Raw genomic sequence first — 21,273 nt, forward strand, 5'->3', positions numbered from 1 at the left:
TTTCCTTTTGGGCGGCGGCTGTGGCCATTTGGGGTGGGGGGAGTCTGGCTGCTAGTGAGGCCAGCTGGTAGGGGGAGAGGGGGAGGGGCCCAGATGGTAGACCTGGCTGAGAGCCCTCAAGACAGTGTCTGGGCTGGCAGGCTAAGCCCAGGCCTGCCCTGACCCCTCGTCACCAGCCCCAGTTCCTTGGGGACCCTCCTGCGGCTGAAGCATCCCCCACTCCTCTGCCCCCACCCCTACTCCTGCGGTTGGCCCAAATACCAGACAGGGTGAATTTCAGCTTTCCCCCAAACATTCCTTGCTCCCGTGGCCTGGCCCAGGCTGGCTGAGGTTACGCAAGCAGAGCTGGGGGTGGGGGACCAAGGGGACGGGCTGGGTTGGACTGTCCTCACCACCCCATCCGGCAGCCCACCCACCCTCCCAAAGGCGGGGAAGGGGGTAGGCCAGCTCTCTAGAGCTCCTGGGGGAGCAGGCTGCAGGGAGGGTGGCCTGTGCTGAGATGGGGGGCGGTGGCAGCCACGGCAGAGGCTCCAGGAGGTGACCGCCTGGTTTCCATTAGGAAGCCCTGGTCGGCAATTCAGGCAAGACGGCAGAATTGGGGCTGGCTATGGTGAGGTGGGGCGGGGGAGGGTCTGAGGGTGGGGCCTGCCTACCCCCACACCCCATTAGGGGATGCTTCTGTCACCATGGCGACCCTGTGCCCAACCTGGCGACACCCTGACCCAGTCCCTCCACTCCCAGCAGCTAAGCCTGCTGCTGCTGCTCCTACTGCTTCCTGGCTCCCCAACTGCCCCCGGCATGGAGGACGCCGCCTTCCCCCACCTGGGGGAGAGCTCACAGCCCCTGCCCTGGGCCTGCCCCCCGCGCTGCTCCTGCCCCCGGGCCGACATGGTGGACTGCGATGGCCTGGACCTGCGGGTGTTCCCCAACAACATTACCAGGGCTGCTCAGCACCTCTCCCTGCAGGTGGGGTAGTGGGGGGGGGGGTGCAGGGTGCATGCAGGGGGCACGAGTGTGGAAAGTGCTGGGGAGGAGGGTGATGGGGTGTGGAGTCCACATGCAGGGTAAGGTGGGTGTGCAGGTTTTGGGTTTGGTGAGTGTTGGGGTCTGCATATCAGAGGTGAGAGGAAGTGGGGGTACAGATATTGGATGTGGGAGAGGCTGAGGATTTGGGGGTGCCAGGGGTCAACATCTTAATGGTTATGGGGTTGTTTGGAGTTAGAGTGATAGAACACTTGGGATCAATTGTGGGGGTGATGGGGTGGGCGTCAATGTCTTGGCGGTTACGGGGTTGTTTGGGGTGAGGTTGATGGATGTCAAGGGTTAACAGTAGGGGCAGATGGGGTGTTGGGATTGATGTCTTTTTGATTATGGGGTAATGGGGCATTTGGGACCAACTGTGAGGGCGATAGGGATGTTGGGGCTCTCTTGTTTAGGGTGATGGGGAGCTGAAAATCAGGGCTGGGGTCACTTGTTAAGGACTCAGGCTCATTAGGGTCAGGGGTGTGAATGCCCTCCAACCTCCAGAACAACCAGCTCCAGGAGCTCCCCTACAATGAGCTGTCACGTCTCAGCGACCTACGGACCCTCAACCTGCACAACAATCTCATCTCCTCTGAGGGTGAGGGGGACAACAGGAGGCCGCCCCTCCCGGCATGGTCCCAGCAGCCCTCTTCCTCCCCCGGCTGGGTCTGTGGGCAGCTCTGTGGCAGTTCCCAGAACTGCCCTTTGCTGAGCAGGATGGAAACTAGGAATGGGGGGGGCTCTGTGGCTTTTGTGGACAGGGAGGGGGACGCCTGGAGGAGCCTCTGCCAGTCCCTGGCCAGGAGCCCTGGGCAGCTGGGAGCACAGAGTCCCCCTGTCCCTCGCCCCTGCCAGGCCTGGGGTGCCCTCACCGCCTGCCCCACTCCTAGGCCTGCCTGACGAGGCCTTCGAGTCCCTCACCCAGCTGCAGCACATCTACGTGGCCCACAACAAGGTGAGGTACCCACCCGAACGCCACCCCAGACCAGACCTGGCCTGGCCAGCATCACACAGCACAGAGTGCAGAGGGGACAGCACAGGGCTGGAAGGGGGCTGCCAGGACCAGTACGTTGTGCTCCCACAGCTCTCAGTGGCCCCCCAGTTTCTGCCCCGTTCCCTGCGAGTCGCAGATCTGGCTGCGAACCAAGTGACAGAGATCTTTCCGCTCACCTTTGGGGAGAAGCCGGCGCTCAGGTAACCCCTGACCCAGCCCAGGCCCCCCAGGCCTGTCATTCCCCGTCATGGGAGTCTGAGGGGCTCATGAGCCTGCCCTGGGGGTCTGGGGGAGGCAGGGTCCTGGATGCTCTGTCTGGAGAAACACACACACACACTGAAGGCAGCCGCGAGCTGGTGTGCAGGGTGGGAGTGGAGGGCGCTGGGGAGCCCAGGGGCAGGCTGGTGGCCGGAGCCTGGCTCCCCTTAGGTCCGTGTACCTCCACAACAACCAGCTGAGCAACGCCGGCCTGCCCCCTGATGCCTTCCACGGCTCTGAGGCCGTCACCACCCTCAGCCTCTCCAACAACCAGCTCAGCTACCTGCCGCCCAGCCTGCCGCCCTCTCTGGAGCGGCTCCACCTACAGGTGCCCCTTCTTTGCCTCATGGCCCCCCTGGCCTTGCCTCCTCAAGCCTCTTTCACCCTTTCTCCTGGGGGACCCCTCTACCTCCTCAGAATCCCAGCAGTCAGAAATATCTTAGAAATATCTTTCTCCGAGTCTCTTCCACTGGCACAAGTTGGTCACAAGTGCTGCGAGCAGCCTTGCTAAAGCCAGCTCCCTGCCTCCCTGCTGCCCTCTGTCCTGGACCCTTAGTGTCATTCACTCCTCCTTTCCCAGAACAACCTCATCTCCAAGGTGCCCCGAGGAGCCCTGAGCCGCCAGACCCACCTCCGTGAGCTCTACCTCCAGCACAATCAGCTGACGGACAGCGGCCTGGACGCCACCACCTTCAGGTGGGGCCTGGGGCGGGGTGGGACAAGTACAGCTTTGTGTTGGCAGTCTGGGATGAGAATTCAGAGTCTGGGGCTCCCACTCTCTGTCCCTCTCCTCTGTGTGACTCCGAGCCCACAGTCTCATTTGGTGAGTGCCTACCGTGTGCCAGGCTTGCCTGAGCACCTGGCAGCCTTCCTCACTCCCGACTACCCTGTACCGCCATCATGTTATACAATGTCACAGCTATCACATGCAGATCTGCATCCAGAACTCTGTCCTGGTCACCCTCACATCTAACCCTCAGGCTGGAACCTGCCCTGATCATCCCAAGTTTACCTCCCACTTAGATATCTCAGTTCACCACCCCAAAGTTGGAATTTCCAGCTAACATCTCTCAGGACCACGCCTTGGCCCTCCTGCACCCCCAAGATCCGCTTGGTCCCCCATGCTGAATGCCCAGACACACGCTGACCTTCTGTCTCACCAGCAAGCTGCGCCGTTTGGAGTACCTGGACCTGTCACACAATCAGCTGGCTGCGGTGCCCGCCGGCCTGCCCCGCACCCTGGCTGTGCTGCACCTGGGCCGGAACCGCATCCGTCAGGTGGAAGCAGACCGGCTGCGTGGGGCGCGGGGTCTGCGCTACCTGCTGCTTCAGCACAACTCGCTGGGGGCGGCAGGGCTGCCTGCAGGGGTGCTTAGGCCTCTGCGGGGCCTGCATACGCTGCACGTCTACGGCAACGGGTTGGAGCGCGTGCCCCTGGCGCTGCCCCGCCGCCTGCGCTCTCTGGTGCTGCCTCACAACCGGGTGGCCGTGCTGGGCGCCCGCGACCTGACCTCCACACCTGGCCTGGCCGAGCTCAACCTGGCCTACAACCGCCTGGCCAGTGCCCGAGTGCACCGCCGGGCCTTCCGCGCTCTGCGTGCCCTACGCAGCCTAGACCTAACTGGCAACCAGCTGACCCGGCTACCCAGCGGCCTGCCCATCGGCCTGCACACCCTACGACTGCAGCGCAACCAGCTGCGAGCTCTCGAGCCCGAGCCGCTGGCCGGCCTGGACCAGCTGCGGGAGCTCAGCCTTGCACACAACCGGCTTCGTGTGGGCGACATTGGGCCTGGCACCTGGCATGAGCTACAGGCCCTCCAGGTCAGGGGTGGGCTGGTTAGCCAATGACTGTCCATAGGAGGCCCCCATGGCCCCTCCATCCCCCTGCCTGCCCAGCTCCTCTTCCAGGAGGCCCTTAGATAATATCACAAACAGCCCCCTGTGGGGGTGGGGGGAACCCTGGGATGGATGAGACACACCAGCCTCCAGGCCTTTGGCTATGCTGTCCCTGCCCCCTGCTCCTTCGAGACACCCCTGCACCTCCTCAGTGAACACCGTGGCCTCTAGCTCCTTCTGACCACTGATGATTCCAGAGTTTAGAGCATCTGTGGGTGCCAGGAGCTGTTCTAGGCATTGGGGATGCCCTGGCCCCAGGCACAAACCCCCTGCTTAGGGAGAAAGTAATCGATAAAAATTGTAAGTAAATGATGAAGAGTGTTAGAAGGGTATGAGGACTCAGACGAAATGCCACCTTTGAATGACTAATTGAATCAACATCTCCCACAGCAGGGGGGGACCAATCTGTGCTCCCAGCACCTACAGCAGGGCCTGACCCAGAAAGGACTCAGTTTACCTCCGCTGAGGGGAGGAATTTGGCAGCCATGAAGAGAGACGGTGGGAGGGGGCAGAAGGACTAGGCTGGGTATGGAGGGGAGGAGGCCCCGGAGGACAGTGGTTTGGGGCTTGGCCGAGCAGCCAGCCCGGGGCGTCTCTGCCCACCTGCCCAGGTGCTGGACCTCAGCCACAACGAGCTGTCCTTCGTGCCCCCCGACCTGCCTGAGGCCCTGGAGGAGCTGCATCTGCAGAGCAACCGTATCAGCCACGTGGGCCCCGAAGCCTTCCTCAGCACACCTGGCCTGCGCGCCCTCTTCCTCAGGTGCCCTGAGGACAGCCGGGGGGGTGGGGTCCAGATGGGCAGGGGAGGGCCCTGGTGGACTGTGGGCGACCCCAGCAGGCCCAGGGGGTCAGGATGGTTGTGACCCCCTGCCCTCATGCCCACCTCTTGATCCAGGGCCAACAGGCTTCACATGACCAGCATTGCGCCCGAGGCCTTCCTGGGCCTCCTGCACCTGCATGTGGTGGACACGACGGGTAACCCAGAGCAGGTCCTGGTCCAGCTGCCACCCACGGCCCCACGTCGGCCCCGGGCATGGGGCCCCTGAGCCCGAGAGGCCCGGCAGAGCAGTCCAGACACCTGGGGCTCTGCTGGGCCCTGGACTAAGGAGATAGCACCCACCTGGGGCCTCAAGCTGGTCTCCGAAGCCTTGAGGGCAAGGCCGCCGGAGCCGTGATGGCTGGGAAGCTGGGGCACCGCCTCCACACACAGGGAGGGACTGAGGCACGCAGCTCACACACAGGGTATGCCAGCCCTGCCAGCCATATCACCACTGCCCACAGATGGAGACAGCAACAATAAAGCCTAACCCTTTCAAGCGCTCATTACTGACCAGGTGCCCTTCACCTTGTGGGGTGGGAGGGGCTCTCACTATCCCTGTGTCCAGCAGAGGAAACTGAGGCTCTAGGATGCTAAGTGGGTCAGGCAATTTGGCCCAGGTCCTGCAGCCAGTGAGAAGCAGGGCTGGATTTCAAGGCCCTGAGACACATTTGAGTCACCAAACACCACCATGTATGGGCGCGTATAAACCCAGAGACGCCCAAGGTCACCAGCTAAAGAGCTGCACAGAGCGGCAGGCGCCCCCAGGCAAGTCACAAACCCGATGACAGACACACGGGACTTCATACGTGCATCTAACATGTCTTTCACAGCGATGCTCCTCTTATAGGTACCTCCCCTTCTACTAACCCTAGGGAGGGTGTGTGTGAGGGGAGATCCAGCCCAGCCACCCAGAGCAAGACACAAAGGCAGGACCAGGACGGAGTGAGCAGGACCAAGTGAGCCAGGTGTGGCCCTGGCTGTTTATTCCATGTGTCAACCCTAGGGCCCAGCGGGGTCAGGGCACCCCCCTGGGGAGTCAGCCAGGCTCTGGCTGGCCTCAGAGGCTTCTTTGGGGTATGGATGGGCTTCAGGGTTAAGGCTAGGGAGGGACAGGAAGTAAAGTGCTTGCAGGGGCCCTTGGGGCTTGGTCCTAGCCACCCTCCCACCTCTGGGGCAGGCCAGGGGCTGGATACCCCTGGGCTGTGCAAACGGGACTCTCCCAGGCCCACCAAGCCAGGCCTGGGCAAGGGGCAGGCACCTTCCCTGACGCCCACTGCCAGGGAGGCTCCAGGTAGGCTGGGTGGGCCCAGCAGGGGACGCATCCATCCAGAGCTGATTGTCTGCTGATTGTCTGCTTGTCTGGTCTGAGACTGCAGCTGTGTCAGCTCCTCCCAGCACCAGGGCCTCGGGCCTGCTCCCCGATCTCCAGGGGCCACAAACCCGATCGATCCCTCACCTACGAAGCCGCTGCAGCTGTATAAGAGGCCGCTGGGATCAGGGGGGGCCATGACCACAGCTGCCTACCCTCTTCCCCCAACACCTGAGCTGCTCACCTCATTCTCAACCAGGTTCCGCCTATAGAGTGCCTCCTTTGCAGCTTCCTGGGGGTCCAATGGGTGGTCAGTGGGCAGCCCCTGACGGCCCTGGCCCCCCAGTGCCCACCCGGACCTTGCCCAGCTCACCCTGCTGCCATCATTGCCCAGGCGCCGGGCAGCCTCTGTGTAGAACTGCAGCTGACGTTCCAGCTGGGCCATGTATTCTGAGGGAGAGATGGGGATCAGGATGGGGCCACTGCCACCACCCCTCCCCCATGTGCCTGTCCCCGAGTCCCTACCTCTCCGGATGCCCGGGCCCCCCTGCTCCAGCTGTGCCCTCTGCCACTGGCTGCGTTGCATGATGTCTTGGTACTGCTGGGCTACCTCCGGGGGCACTGGCCGCCGTGCCTGCCTGAGGGACAGGATCTGGGGGGTACAGAGGAGGCTGTGAGGGCTCTGCCTGAGCCTGCAGCTCCCCCAATCCTGCCCACTAGCCCAGTGGGTGGGCACCCACCTTCCGCTCTAGACGCTCTTGGTCGAAGGCCAGCACACTGAGGCTATGCAGGGGCCGGGTGGATCTAAGGGGTGGGGATAGGGATGAGGGACTGCAAGCATCCCCCATCCTTGACCCCATTAATTCGACACGCTGGCACTGGGGAAGAGCCAGAGACAAGCCAGGCCCACGACCATGTTGTTATGCCCACAACCTACTGGTGATGATGGCTGTACACCCAGGCAACTGCAATGCCAGGCAGTCAGGGAGGATTTCCTGGAGGAGGCGACAGCCAATTTGGGACCCACAGGAGTCAGAGTTGGGCAGAGGAGCAGAGAGCAAGTGTGAGAGTAGAGGTACTCAGGGAATTGTAGCAGAGAAGGCCAGAGGACAGTGAAAACTAGGTGTGGCCATGAACTAACAGGAGCAAGTGGAGAGAGAGAAGGCTGAGTATATTGACAGTGGTCAGATCAAAAAAGGTCTTAAAGGTCAAATTGAGGAGTTTAAACTGGATCCTCCAGGAGAAGGGGAGTCACAGAAGGTCTGGAAGCAGGGAAAGGACATGTTCCAATTTGTGCCTGATGGGAAAATATCTAGGAAGGGCTGAGCTGTGAAGAGGGGTTTCCTCGCCCAGCCACTCACCTGTTTCCTGGCTCCCTCGTAGGGGCAGGCACAGGAGGAGCCTTCCCTTTAGGCCCAGCAACCTGCTTCAAAGGACAAGAACCAGTCTTATGAATCTTGGCCCCCTTGAACCAAGCCTCCCTCCCTGGGGTTGCTGCTGGGTGGGTGGGGTCTCACTGTGGGCATAGCTGCTGGCACAGGGTCAATGACCAGCCACCTCTCAGTCGTTGTCTCCAATTGCTGGGCTGTCAGTGGCTCTCGAATCCGGACCATCACCTCCAGCCTCCCCCCAGTCGGCCGGCGACCATCCAGTACCTGGTGGGGCGTGAAGGGAAGATATTGAAAAGCGGGCAGTGGCTGGAGGCCCAGGGCTGGGATCCGGGAGAACCAGCATGATTTCCAAAAGTCCATGCATGTGACTGAGACACCAAGTGATCATGATAGAGCAGGGTGCTGGGAGTATTTAGGGCTGGGAGTGGGGAGGTCTGAGACTCCCAGGGGAGGGGCTGGGTCAGCAGAGGCAACCTTTGAGAGGCTCAGGGCAGGGGGCATTTGAATAATGTTACCGAGCGACATAGCCATACGGGACCATTCAGATGAATGTCCATCTCTCACCTCAAGGATCTCCCGGACCTCGCATGCTGTCTCCAGGGCATCCAGCTTCAGCTGGGCTGTGCCCAGGACCCGGTCAGTTTTGAACAGCCCCCTGTGTGTGAGGGGGGACAGGATGGTTGGCCCAGGGCAGCTCCCACTCCCCAAGCCCATATAATGCCTACCCCCTGCCCAGCTCACCCCTTGTGGACCACTTCGAACTTGATGCCTTTGGTCTGGATAGCCCTTCGGAAGCCTCGGTGGCTACGATTGATGCACAGTTTGAACTGCTCCTTGAACTCTGCCCGGGGAAGGAAGGAGGGGTCAGGCTCTGGTCTCATGTTCTTTCTGTAGGGGGTGGGGGGTACCTGCTGCCCATGTCTCACCAGGAGAGTCTGTGTTCTTGATCACGCTGGTCTTGTCTTTCTGAGCTTCTTCCTGGGACCGGACAGGAGACATGAAAGCTCGGGGGCTGGGGCCTGGCCTGGGACGCCTACCTGACCCGTTCCCCAGCCTGATGGGGCTTGAGCCCATCTCCCTCCAGCTCTTCACATACCACATTGGGATAGGGGAAGTCGAACCGAACGAAGACATCCAGGTCACCGGGGGACAGCCCTGTGGGCAAACCAGGGTCAGGGCTGGGCAGAGAGGTGGTCCCCACAGCCCTGACCCCTGCCTGGTGCCCCCTCACCTGGGGGCGTGGGCAAGTTGATGCCCTTCACGATGAACAGGAGCATGTCATTGCTGCTGAGGTCAGGGAAGATCCTTCCGGAGGGCAGGTGGGGAGAGAGAGGCACCTCAGCCCTACTGCCTACCCACCTTCTTTTCCCTCGGTGGGGGCAAGGAACAAACCCCATGCTGGCCTTTGGGGGTGTCTCGGCTCCACAAACTAGAGTTCTCTGTCCAGCTCTGCCACTGGCTGACTTTTGGGCCCTTTCTTCAGTCTGCACGTATTTATTTAGTATCTACTTTGCACCAGCCAGTGGCCTTGTCGCTGTGGGAACTTTCCTTCATTTAACAGTATTTCTGGAGCCCCTACCATGTGCCAGACAGTGCCCTAGCTGCTATGGGGCCTTCTCTTCATTTGACATTACTTAAGCACCTACTGTATGCCATCCAGTGGCCTCCTGGCTGGGGATAACAGAAGTAAATGAGAGAGACCCTGTCTCTGTGCTCTTGGAGGCTGAGCTGGCTGAGTAGACAGATGACCAGTAAACATATAAACAGAAAAAAACAAAGCAACTCTGCAGAGAATTAAAATAAGGGGGAGATTGAAGTGTACTCAGGAGGGGTTGCTTTAGATAGGGTGGTCAGGGAGGGCGTCTCAGTGGAGGTGACATCATAGGTGATTCTGGATGTCAAGAAGGGGCTGCTACATGGAGACCTGGGGATGGGAAACTACTGGGGCAAAGGCCCTAAGGTGGGAACATGCTTGGTGCATCCAAGGGGCCAGAAAGAGGCCTGTGTGGCAGGAGGCGAGCAAAGTGGGGACAACGAGTGGAGAGAAAGTCATGGAGAGCCAGGCCATGCAGACGTGGGGGAGCCAGGTGTGGGCTTTCCTAGGTGGCTATCCTAGGTTACCCCAGGGACTGTACGTAACCTCATCTGTACGTGGGAAAAATGATCCCAACTCCCCAGGGTGTGGGAAGACATAAGTGGAGCAGGACCAACAACCACCATCCTGCAGGCCCGGGACGCACTTACTAGACCTTCCCCATTTCCAAATGTGCCACTGTCAACGCCCCTTCCCTCGCCCCGCATGCCTGCCTCAGGACCCTTACACATGCTGTACTCCCACCACCCATCCAAACTCTCTTCCAGAGGCAAGTCCTCTGCCAGCTTCTGGGGAGGGCAAATCCCTCCTCAACGCGGTGTCTGGGCCAGGGACCATTGGGGCCTTACTTGATGATACTGAAAGTTCTTTGCTCAAAGCGGGCAGTGGGCGTGGGGAGACCTCGGGCGAAAGCCTGCTTCAGAGTCTCCATGCTCCGTTTACAGTCCTCTGCCAGTTTCTCAAATCTGCCAGCAAGAGAGCCCTACTCAGGTCCCTGGTCTCAGAGATGGGCTGGGGGTGCACACATCTGGCAGAGGTGGGCATGGGGGCACTTACTTGCTGGTTTCAGCAATGTTGCCCAGGTGAGTGAACTGGTTAGAGTGGTTCAAGCACATCTAGGGAGGTAGAAGACAGTGAAGGGAGAGTTGGGGGGCCATGAACCTGGGGGAGGCCTACTGACCCGGGCTGGGGACCCCCTCACCTCATGCTGCTGCCTTATGAGCTTGGTGAGTTCACCATAGCGCCGGGCAGACTCCTGAGATAGACCAGGGCCAGGCCGCTGGACCAGGGCGAAGTCGTCTTTGCTGACAGGGGCAGGTGGCACCTAAGGAGGACCAGGCTTATGGGGAGGGGTCTGCTTGTCAGCAACGAGCAGATCCACCAGGGCTTTGCAGAAGTGTCACCCCTTCTTGGAGAGGCCTTCCCTGACCACCACTCTGTCCTCTGCCCCTGCTCTTTCTTCTTTCCCAAGGGGAAAAGTGATACTCAGAGAGAAGTGGATAGTCCTGCTCAAAATGGCAGAACTTGTTAACTGTTTCCCCCAAATCTGATCCATACCCTCTTCCCTAGTAGTGGAAGTCTGGCTGGGCACACAGCAGCCCCGCAAGAGAGTACATGTTCCAGCCTCCCTTGCAGATCAGTGCAGCCACGTTATTCAGTTCTGGCCAATGGGAGGTGAGCAGACGTGATGGCTACTCCATGTTACTTCCTTTCCAGGAAACTGCTTGCCCATTCTTTTTTTCCCTCATGGCTTCCCACAGGCAGGATGCAGACAGATCAGTGATCCACTTAAAGAACCTGGGCTCTGGAGGGCTTTATCTTTCAAAGCCCAGAGTACCCTGAGTGTTACATGCAAGAAACATAAAAATCTGTCGTGTTTATCCAGTCTTGGGAGGGGCCTATTTGTTACAGCAGCTCAACCTGCACCCTGACTAATATACTCCAAGTCACATGGCTGCTAAGTGGCCAGAGCCCAATGGGCAAGCGCCTGGGAGGTCCAGCAGGCCCCAGGGGTTCACCTTGGTGATGTCCACAGGCAGCCCGTTACGTGAGGCCTCCAGCATGGGCTCCAGCCCCTTGGCCTGGCGCAGGTGCATCTTGGCACCCTCCATGTCGTTCTTCTGCTTGGCTCGCAATGCGGCCTGCAGGAGCTGCTTCTTTCGGCCCTCCAGGAAGGTCAGTTGCTGCTGGGCTGTGGGCACAGGGGCATCAGCAGAAGCTGCCCAGTCCATGGCCAGGCGATCAGCAGCCAGGGTCGGGATGGGGCACCTACCTCTGGTGGATGTGCCTTTGGGGGCTGTTTTGGCTGCTGGGGTGGATCCTGGCTGGGGTGCCCTTGATGCTGGAGCCTTGGGCTGAGCCATGGGGGCCACAGGGCTGTTGGGCTGCTGAGGGACGGAGAGAAAGTCAGAGCATTCTCAGCACCTGTGATGAGGCCACTCCTCAAATGGTCAGGGCCTGACGCTGACAACAGTGACCGTCTTAGTTTCTGTTTCCTCAGCACCGAGCACCCCATACAGTTGCGTTCTCATTAAATCTCTGCAACAGCCCTGGGAGGTAGGGACTATGACTATGCCTACTTTACAGATGAGGAGACTGAGGCTCCGAGAAAAAAATAACTTGCCAGTGGCCACACAGCCAGGAAGTGGTAGGGCCGGGACATGAGGCTGGTTCTTTCTGGCTCAAGACCCAAACTGTCAGGCTTTTCTTCACAGCTACTTCCTGCCTCACCCCAAGGCCCTGCCCCCAGCCCCTCAGACCTTCTTAGGCTCTTCATCCTCTTCATCCTCTGGGCCTTCATCCTGGTTGGCCAACTTCATGGCAGTTTCCAGGACCCCCACCAGGCTCGGCTGGGTGGGCTCGGAGGCCTCCAGGCCCTGGATGGGGGGAAAGCCTGTGCGGCCAGTTGGGGCCCAGTCAGGAGGGAGAGACCCACAGCATTATGGTGGAGACGTGGTTTCCTCTCCCTCTAAAAGAGCCTTGGACCTTCGAACCCACTTTAAATGCAGGACAAAGCAGGCACACCAGACCAAATCTCCCTCCTGTCTCTTGGCTCCTCTCACCTGACCCCAGGCCTTGACCAAACTCTACGATGCTCTGCGGGGCATAAGGGGTGGTCCTGGGCCTGGGAGGACTTTCAGGGGACCAAAGTACAGAGAAATCATTGCTCCCAGTGGGAATGCACAGGAAACTCTGAAAACCCAGACGAGACCTCCGACCCACTGCCGGGGTTGATGGGAGACTGAGTAGGTATCTGTAAAGCTGAGAGCTGATGAGTAGGAAGGAGAAGTCAAACAAAGAAATGGAGGGAGTAGATAGCAGTGGGCTGGTCAACAGCCTCTTCAAATAAAACCCCCTGATTTTCAGTGTTTGCCAATTTCCATGGCGTAAACACTCCCACTGTGACTGATTTAAAGCTACCCATTGTAGCTTACAGAACTCCTAAACATGTAGCAATCAGCTCCCTGACCCTGTAGTTAGAAGGAATAGCACCTGCAAAGGCTCAGAGGCGGGAGGGGTGGGGGAGGCGCAGGGCCTACCTGGGGGTACTGGCAGCTCAGTCACATCCACAGCTCGGCCAGCCTTGTGGGCTCGTATGGCGTCTTGGTATTGCTGTGGGGGACACAGGTGTTCGAGCTCCCTGGGCATAATCTTCAGGGGCTGCCCACCCACCCATTTGGCCCCCACATACCCACTTGGCCCCCACACACCTTGACAATGCGCTCATGCATACGAGCCTTCCGCTGGTCCCCTTTGGTCTTAGCCTGGGCTGCGGCCACGTGGTATCGCTCCATTCGCTGCTCTAGGGCCTCCAGGAGAGTCCGTGGGGGTGGGGGAACCTCTGGGCCAGACAAGGGTGGGGGTCAGGGTTAAGAATCTTGGAAGGGGAGACTGTCTTGCCCCAGCCTGCCCATTAAGAGCCCCAGGAGCCTACCTGGCATGGAGGGCACTGTGGCAGGAGTCATAGGCTGTGGTAGTGGTGATGTTGAGTCTGGGGGCAGCTGATCTGGGGACAGAGAAGTCCAGTGCATTGAGGGGCATGCTTATGGCCACCCCCACTCCCAGGCTGGTGTGGCCTGAGCGAGTCCCCAGGCCTGACCAAAGGGGGTGTCAGCATCAGGAAGAAGTCAGTGGAAGCCTCCAAAAGTCCTGGAGGATGGGTAAGTGGAGTCCTCACCAGGTGGAGGGGGCAAGCGGGACAGGTCCACAGGCTCCCCCCGGCTCAGGGCCTCCAGGACAGCATCAAAGCTCTGTGAGAAGGAAGGAGATCAGGGGAAGAGGCTGCAGCTGGAGCCAGGACCCTGTGAGGAGCCTCCATGCCCTGCCATGTGACAGACAACTCCCACCTCTGCCCTTTCCTTTGCACCATCTTGCTCAAGCCTCTTCTAACACTTAGGTCCATTTCACAGAAGAGATAAACTGAGGCTTCAAGAGGTACAGCAAATGAGACCTAGGGAGTGACCATGCCAGGATTCAAATTTAGGTCTGACTCTACAGCCCATATTCACTGTCATCATGCAATGCTGGAAGCATCCTTTCCTCTCCATCCAACCCTGTCCATCAGTCTAGACACACCTTGGCCACACGGAAGTGTCTGGTGGCAGCAGAGGTATCTCCCTGCTGCTTGGCATGGAGGGCAGCCAGCTTGTACTCGCGTTGGCGGCTCTGCAACTGTGCCAGGGGGCCAGTGCTGCAGGGACCTGGGAAGGGAAACAGTGTACAAACCATTTCTATTCTCACAACAGAGACTGCTCTTAATCCCATTTTATAGATGCAACAATTAAGGCTCAGAGAGGGGATGCTGTCTCCCCAAGGTCACACAGCCTGAAGACTGTGTGGTGGGGACTCAACTCAGGCTTGGGAAGCTCCAGAGCCTCTGTTGTTTTGCCCCCCAAAAATTTTTTGGAAAATTTATGTACCCTTATGCATTTTCAAGTTGACATCTAAAATTTCTCATCTTAAGTTTCAAAAGTGGCCAAGGTTGTCATTCTAGTGTCTTGCAAATATTAACATTCGAAAAAGAAAACCATCACATCACTCTTATAAATCTAATGTATTTTAACTACCATGGTAATTGGAAACTCATCAACACTCACTTTTAATTTTTTTTAAATATGGCAAAATACGTAAAGTAAAAGTCACCATATTAACCATTTTTAATATTCAGTTTAGTGGCATTAGGTAGTATTCACATTGTTGTGCAGCCATCACCATCATCCATAAATAGAACATTTTTCATCTTCCCAAATTGAAACTCTGTCCCCATTAAACACTGACTACCTACCCCGCCTCCCCCAGCCCCTGGCACCACCATTCTACTTTCTGTTTATGAATGTGACTCTCTAGGGACCTCAAGTTAGGTGAAATCATACAGTATTTGTTCTTTTGTGACTGGTTTATTTCATCTAGTACAGCATCCTCAAGGCTCATCCACACTGTGACAGGTGTCAGAATGTCCTTCCTTTTTAAGGCTGAATAATATTCCATTGTATAGATATACTATTTTGTTTATCCATTCATTCATTAATAGACACCTGGGTCACTTCTACATTTTGGTTACTGTGAATAATGCTGCTATGGACATGGGTGTACAAATATCTCTTTGTGTCCCTGCTTTCAATTCTTTTGAGAATATACCAACATTTACTTGTAAAATATTTCCCAGGGTTCACTTTTAGCAGTTGGGAATTTCACATCATCTTCTCCTCTTATTTCTATCCACATCCCCCACAGAATTTTATCCTAACATGATCTATGTGAGCACTTGAAAGCCTTTTTTTGACCACCCTATCATACATTTGTAACCAAAATACATTTATGTGGTCTATCAGCAAAGTTGGGAAACAGGATTAAACTGCTTTTTAAACAGTATGTTAGTTAGTTGCAAATAATATACATAACACATTTTCAGAAGGAGTATCTCTAAATTGAAAGTAATAAGTACCATTTTTGGTATGAAAAGAAAAGCAAAATGGATACACTACCCTCTGTCCATAAATCCTAGAAACACCTGGGAAACGGCCTGCGTTGTACTTTTTCAGACTGACAACTGGACCCACTGCTGTACGTTTAGGGGTATTTGCCTGAGAAGGTGTATATAGGTTGACATAAAACACCTTGACATTTGATTGGTTTTACCATGTTTCCCTGAAAATAAGATCTAGCTGGACCATCAGCTCTAATGCATCTTTTGGAGCAAAAATTAATAGAAGACCCAGTATTGTATTATATTATATTATATTATATTATATTATATTATATTATACCCGGTCTTATATTAATTTTTGCTCCAAAGACGCATTAGAGCTGATGGTCCGGCTAGGTGTTAATTTTGGGGAAACATGGTATCTCCTGTCATTGCAAGCCTCATTGTTAAAAAGTTTTCTTCTGGGTTGAATTATTGTAACAATTACATTTAGTACGTAATTGAGCAAAGCCTAAATATCTCAAGCTTTCTGATAAATAACTTTTACATAGCAAGAGTAAAATTTTATCGGCAAGGCACCTCTTTCTGGAAGAGCAGATGGAGCGAAACCGCGTGGCCACAGCCCAGGCTAAGACCAAAGGGGAACCGCAGAAGGCTCCCATGCATGAGCGCGGGGCCAAGTGGGTGGGTGGGCAGCCCCTCAAGACCACGTGGTGGAGGCTGGGTCAACTTCCTCACATGTAGCTATTTCCCTGTTTATTTCTTTCCTATTTTCTTTTTTCCTTTTTTAAAGTCTAGAGAAACCTGCTTCACACTAACAGATAGGAAGAGACGGAGTCTTGTTATTACGATGTCACACAATTCTCTGTATCCTTGACAAGTTATATGCCAAAAATGCCAGCATGAAAAATTTGGGGTGATTTTGGCCAAGAATTTCAGGTGGCCAAGAATTCCAGGGCGGCTGGAAGGCTCAGTTGCTTAGAGCCTGTGATCTTAACAACAGGGTTGCCGGTTCAATTCCCACATGGGATGGTGGGCTGCACCCCCTGCAACTAAAGATTGAAAACGGCGACTGGACTTGGAGCTGAGCTGCGCCCTCCAACAGTCCTTCTTGAACTTTGCCAAAATCAAGGGCTTCCAGACCAGGCTGGCTGCAGAAGGATTTAGAGATCCAGTGTCTACGTTCTCAACCCCAGACCAGCCTTTTATGTCATCTCATTGGTTCCCACCTGGTAGCGTTTGCCCCTGGAGCAGAGCCCAGAGTTCAGATTCTAGAAGGGAGAGGGGTGGGTACTCCTTTTCTACAGTGGGAGGAGGGTGACCAAAGAGGGGGAGGTTAGGAAGGTAAACCTCTGGGTAGATGCGTCCTCCCGCCAGGTGAGTTTTAGGAGAAAAAAGACAGGCAAGCCTGACAGCTTGAAAATTATTCATTTAAAACTCTGTATCTGGGAACGTTACTCAGCCCTAAAAAGGAATAGAGGGGCAGCCAGATGGCTCAGTTGGTTAGAATGCGAGCTCTGAGCAGCGGGGTTGCCGGTTCGATTCGCACATGGGCCAGTGAGCTGTGCCCTCCGCAACTAGTTTGAAGACAACAATTTGAGCTGAGCTGCCACAGAACTCCCGGTGGGCGGCTGGAAGGCTCAGTTGCTTAGAGCCTGTGATCTTAACAACAGGGTTGCCGGTTCAATTCCCACATGGGATGGTGGGCTGCACCCCCTGCAACTAAAGATTGAAAACGGCGACTGGACTTGGAGCTGAGCTGCGCCCTCCACAACTAAGACTGAAGGACAACAACATGAGTTGGAGCTGATGGGTCCTGGGAAAAACACACTGTTCCCCTTCTCCAACAAAATCTTAAAAAAAAAAAAAAAAAAAGGAATGGAATTCTGACACAGGTTGCAATGTTATGCTAAGTTTAGGAAGCCAGACACAAGACACAAAAGGACAAATACATTTGTAACTAAAATCCATTACGATGGGCTGGGGGACAGGGATGGGGAATTGGTATTTAATGAGGACAGAGTTTCTGTTTGGGGTGAAGTCTGGGAAATGGAGGTCACAGTTGCACAACATTGAATATACTAAATGCCACTCAAATGCACACTGAAAAATGGTTACAATGGCAAACGTGACATTATATATATATTTTACCACCACAAAAAAGAAGATATTAATAATGAATTCCGGGGGCATGCCGACCTGGGAAGGGGAGGGGTGTCATCAGTACAGGACCTGTACCCCCCCAGAGAGGCCAACTGATGAATACATCCCCCAACATCCTGTCAGCCCAGCCCTGCCCTTGGCCTACCTGGGGGCGGCTGGGGCTTCGCCAAGCCCAGGGATGAGGCTGGGACAGTAGGAGGAGGACCCTCCACTGTGACCCTGGGTTCTGGAGCCAGCAGGTTCACTGTGACCCTGGGTTCTGGAGCCAGCAGGTTCACAGAGGCTGGCGGGATAAGTACAGGGGTGTGGCTGGGTGTGGCCGCTGGGCCCTTCCCTATGGCAACAGGTGGTGGGATGTCCTCTTCATCAATGGCATTGCCCTTTCGGACGGAGGCCAGCAGGTTTTCAAGTGTCTGGGAGAAAGTGTAAATGTGGGTTTCGGAAAAGCCCAGAGCTGAGTGCGGTTATTGGGTCCCAGCACCCTCCCGTCTGACTGCTCACCTTAAGTCCCCGGTCATAGCGCCGTATCTTGGCGCCATCTCCAGCTTGCTTAGCACTTTCAATCGCTGTCTGGTAAAGAGCCAGCCTCTCCTGCAAGGTGGCCTCCACCCCTGGGCTGAGGGCTGTGGCCTTCGACTGCAGGAGGGGCCAGGGGAATGGTGTGGGTGGGTGGTGACCCAACTTGGCCCTCCCTGACAGTCTACTGCACACCAGGCATGTCAAACCTGGGCCAGTTGCCTCCATTCTGGTGGCGTAGAGTTTATCACCCCCTTTCCCTACCGGGGAACTGGGGCTCTGAGGTGTCCAGTCACCTGCCTGAGGTCACAAGACTGAGAAGGGCAAGGGAAGGCCTTGAACCCTGGGCTGTAGGGAGCAGGGCTGTGAGAGTTATACCTGGGCCACAGGAGGGTGGGGCTCCAAAGCCTTCTGTTCCTCCCCAAGGACCTCATTTAATTCGGCCTGCAGGGACACAAGGCCGGGGGCCTGTGTGAGGGCCCAATGGATGGGGCAGCATCCATTGGAATGCCCCCTGCCCCACCCTGGACGCTCACCAGCAGGTCATCATCAGCCTCCACATCCTCTTCATCTGTCCCCTCATCCTCATCCAGGTCTTTCATGCACAAACTGGCCATCTTCTCAATGGCCTCCATGGGCAGTGGACCTGGTGGCAGGGGGAGGCACCTGATGGACCAACATCCTTCAAGAGTCCCCAGCCGCCTGTCCCAGTCACCCACAGTCCCAAAGAATAGTGTAACAGGGAGTGGGGCAGTATGTCCCCATCCCGGCCCTTCCATGGTACCCCTGCTACCAGACGACCTCGCCAGCCTCATCCCTTCCTTATCAAGTCCGGGTTCAAACTCTGGGCAAGTTGGGTGACTCAAACCTTTTATGGCTCTGTGCATGTCCAAGATGGACTGCAAAAGCATTGCCGTGTATTGAGTTGCATGTATTTGGAGTTACAAATAAATTTTAGCCAGTAGGTGAATTCACAAATACGGAATCTGTGAATAATAAGGATCAACTGTATTGGCCAAAAAGTGTAAAGGTTCTGTTTGCCCTCTGGGCCCCCGCCCCACTTGACTACTGCAGAGTCCTCTGTCTCCTGCCATGTCTCCCAGGGCCTTTGCATATGCTGTGACCCCTCCCAGAAGCGCTCCCCAATTCTTCACATGGGACTACCCATCATGGGTGCCTCCTCCAGAAATCCTGCCCCAGCTCACAAGTCTCTCCCGTCACTCTGTGCTTACCTATCCCAGGCCTGATCACAGGAGAGCAGGTTGGACAACTAACCAGGTCCTGTTTGAAGCATTTTACGAACACTAGAAGATTAATTCCTGGATGTAAGGGTGGTTTATTTCCATTTTACAGATGGGGAAACTGAGGCCCTCACAGGTGCTGGGGCTCAAATCACAGCCAGTAAAAGGTGAAGTTGGGATTCGAACCCTCACTCTGGGTCCAGAGTTGATCACTTAACCTTTACCCCAGACTGTGGATTCCAGGAGGGCAGGGACCTTTTCTGTCTCCTTTCCCCATCTCCCCAGCGCCTAGCTCTGAATCCTGCCCATAACGGGAGCTGAGGAAATGTTCTAAGGGTGGTTTGAGTCTTACCTTTGCCTTTGAGCTTCTCCAGGGCTTGGGGCTGGCCCCCCACCAAAGCCAAGAACTCGGCCTCCAGTTCCTCATTGTTAACTCCATCCTCGGGGATCATCAGGCCATCCGAGGAGAAATCAACCAGTAGGCCCAGCTGCGGGAACAGCAAGGGTCCAGTCAGACCAAAGAATGCGCCCCACCTTGCCTGAGGCAGCCACGATGGACCCAGAGTCCCCTCAGGATGAAGAGAACCCAGGCCTCCTGGGGAAAGCCACTTCCCTGCGAGTGCCAGAAGGCTGGAACAGGCCCAAAATGCAACAGGTGTCCCAAGATGGGCCAGGCCCTCTGACATAGATCAACATGGGACAAAGGGCAGGTAGGAAGACTCAGCCCGCACCCGTGATGCACGGCTAGCCAAGTACAGTGGGGAAAGCAGGCCACACACCCTGCCCAAAGCACAGCCACTCTGCACACCTGGGCTTTTCCTCCCAGCATCCTCAGCAGAGAGGGCCATGCAAGAAGGTTGGGGGCATCAAGAGCAAATAAAAGCCCTGACAGTAACAGAGACCTTGAAAGTGGGATTTTTGCCATGTAACAGACCTGTCTTCCTATCCTATCCAGGTTAATGACCCATCATGATGTGACAATATTAGATTGAACTATACAAAATTGCCCTTTCTTTGGGTCAAAAATGGCCAAATATTGGCAATTATGTATGGCTACTTATAATGGTAATGACGGTGATAGTAACATATCTAGTGCTAAACTATCCCAATGAATTTTCACAACTGTCCTGTGACATAGCGACTCTTAGGGCCTCTGCTCCACAGATGAAGAAACTGAGGCTGTGAGCTGTGAGGCCAAGTATCCAATGTGTAGAGGATAGGAGAGAACCTCAGGCTGGCCAGACTCTAACACCTGGGCACTAAGCTCCTTCCATCAAAGCTGTGAAAAATCAAACTGTTACGGTGCCTGGGGCAGAGGAAATGGGGGACATAGAAGAGGTCCCGCCACTGTCCTACGGGCTCATGGCAGCAGCTCTGGATTTGCACTTAGCTCTGATCAAGCTGTTAATTCCTATGACCTTGAGCAGGTGTCATCACCTCTCTGGGCCTCAGTGTCTTCATCTGTACAATGGGGATAAAAAAAGACTTGGCCTGGCTGATCCGAGGGTTCAAAGTGTGCTTAAGTCCAAGGAAGCAATAACTGTCCTGCCTAGTCCAGGTTGAGGCCTTCCCCTCCCCGACTGGAGCTGCTGCGGCAACAGGTGGCCCTGAACCTGGGGCGGGGCGCTAGGAGCTGGGGAGCCAAGGCCAGTAGGCCGCACATCGGGGTCGAACCTTACCTTGGGGGCGGGGGCCGGGGCTTACCTGGGGGTGGAGATCTGGTTCCCCTAGGGGGTGGGGCCCTCCCCTGAATGTGTGACAGGAGTGGGTTGGGTTCCCTCGGCGGGGCCGGGGGTGGGGTTGAGTGGGAGAATACAGACTCACCTGGCGGGCGGCGGCCGCGCCTCGGCCCGGGGGTCCCGGGATTCCCTTCCTCTTGTGCATCTTCCAGACAAGATGCCTGGACCACCGGCCCCTCGCTGGGCCTTGCCCTTTCTCCTCCCCGGAGCCCTATCGCCGCGCACGCGCCCTTCAGGAGCCCTGCACCCCTCGCCGGCGCCCCGCGACCGGCAACCCCGCGTCCTCGGTCCCTGGGGAGGCCGCCCTACTTCCGCCTCGTAGCTCGCGGGCGGCGGCACCGGAGCGAGGCCACTGGACTTGCCGGGCCCGCCGCACTGAAACTACAACTCCCGGCAGGCAGTA

General features: G+C 56.4%; 2 protein-coding genes across 10 annotated transcripts; one reads left to right on the forward strand and one right to left on the reverse strand.

The window, feature by feature from the left end:
* Nucleotides 1-318: 318 nt before the first annotated feature.
* On the forward strand, nt 319-5,470 carry PODNL1 (podocan like 1). Of its 4 annotated transcripts, XM_033134556.1 has the most exons (10): nt 319-610; nt 742-966; nt 1,528-1,621; nt 1,914-1,978; nt 2,108-2,217; nt 2,447-2,603; nt 2,856-2,971; nt 3,439-4,096; nt 4,783-4,931; nt 5,067-5,470. In XM_033134556.1, exons 1-10 carry the CDS (start codon nt 608-610, stop codon nt 5,215-5,217), a joined length of 1,728 nt encoding a protein of 575 aa, XP_032990447.1. In that variant the 5' UTR covers nt 319-607; the 3' UTR covers nt 5,218-5,470. The 4 variants fall into 4 exon arrangements, with proteins under 4 accessions (XP_032990447.1, XP_032990446.1, XP_032990444.1 ...); XM_033134555.1 differs by having other exon boundaries at nt 448-581; nt 745-966; nt 1,914-2,217; XM_033134553.1 differs by having other exon boundaries at nt 455-610; nt 1,914-2,217.
* Nucleotides 5,471-5,930: 460 nt separating this feature from the next.
* CC2D1A (coiled-coil and C2 domain containing 1A) lies at nt 5,931-21,233 on the reverse strand. Of its 6 annotated transcripts, none has more exons than XM_033134712.1 (29): nt 20,956-21,233; nt 19,484-19,619; nt 18,427-18,536; nt 18,269-18,334; nt 17,876-18,010; nt 17,520-17,787; nt 13,861-13,985; nt 13,463-13,535; nt 13,220-13,291; nt 12,996-13,126; nt 12,825-12,897; nt 12,045-12,178; nt 11,558-11,669; nt 11,304-11,476; nt 10,487-10,609; nt 10,342-10,400; nt 10,134-10,250; nt 8,923-8,996; nt 8,788-8,846; nt 8,618-8,669; nt 8,433-8,532; nt 8,256-8,346; nt 7,818-7,955; nt 7,662-7,726; nt 7,041-7,104; nt 6,826-6,952; nt 6,674-6,750; nt 6,545-6,592; nt 5,931-6,447 (listed from the first exon to the last, which is right to left on the reverse strand). In XM_033134712.1, the coding sequence occupies exons 1-29, from the start codon at nt 21,013-21,015 to the stop codon at nt 6,373-6,375; spliced, it is 2,937 nt and encodes a 978-aa protein (XP_032990603.1). In that variant the 5' UTR covers nt 21,016-21,233; the 3' UTR covers nt 5,931-6,372. The 6 variants fall into 6 exon arrangements, with proteins under 6 accessions (XP_032990603.1, XP_032990606.1, XP_032990605.1 ...); XM_033134715.1 differs by having other exon boundaries at nt 5,931-6,464; nt 7,662-7,723; nt 20,956-21,232; XM_033134714.1 differs by having other exon boundaries at nt 5,931-6,464; nt 20,956-21,232.
* Between the last annotated feature and the right edge of the window lie 40 nt (nt 21,234-21,273).

Source organism: Rhinolophus ferrumequinum, chromosome 18, assembly GCF_004115265.2.
Source record: "Rhinolophus ferrumequinum isolate MPI-CBG mRhiFer1 chromosome 18, mRhiFer1_v1.p, whole genome shotgun sequence".
Lineage (NCBI taxonomy): Eukaryota > Metazoa > Chordata > Mammalia > Chiroptera > Rhinolophidae > Rhinolophus > Rhinolophus ferrumequinum.

Coding starts and splice junctions, on each gene's coding strand:
- PODNL1 (XM_033134553.1), top strand. Junction 2,218..2,446: donor GGGGAGAAGCCGGCGCTCAG/GTAACCCCTGAC, acceptor GGCTCCCCTTAG/GTCCGTGTACCTCCACAACA. Junction 4,932..5,066: donor CTGCGCGCCCTCTTCCTCAG/GTGCCCTGAGGA, acceptor CTCTTGATCCAG/GGCCAACAGGCTTCACATGA.
- CC2D1A (XM_033134710.1), bottom strand. CDS start 21,015: ATGCACAAGAGGAAGGGAATCCCGGGACCCCCGGGCCGAGGCGCGGCC. Junction 12,898..12,995: donor TGCATGAGCGCATTGTCAAG/GTGTGTGGGGGC, acceptor TGTCCCCCACAG/CAATACCAAGACGCCATACG. Junction 8,997..10,133: donor AGAACTTTCAGTATCATCAA/GTAAGGCCCCAA, acceptor GCCCTCCGGAAG/GATCTTCCCTGACCTCAGCA.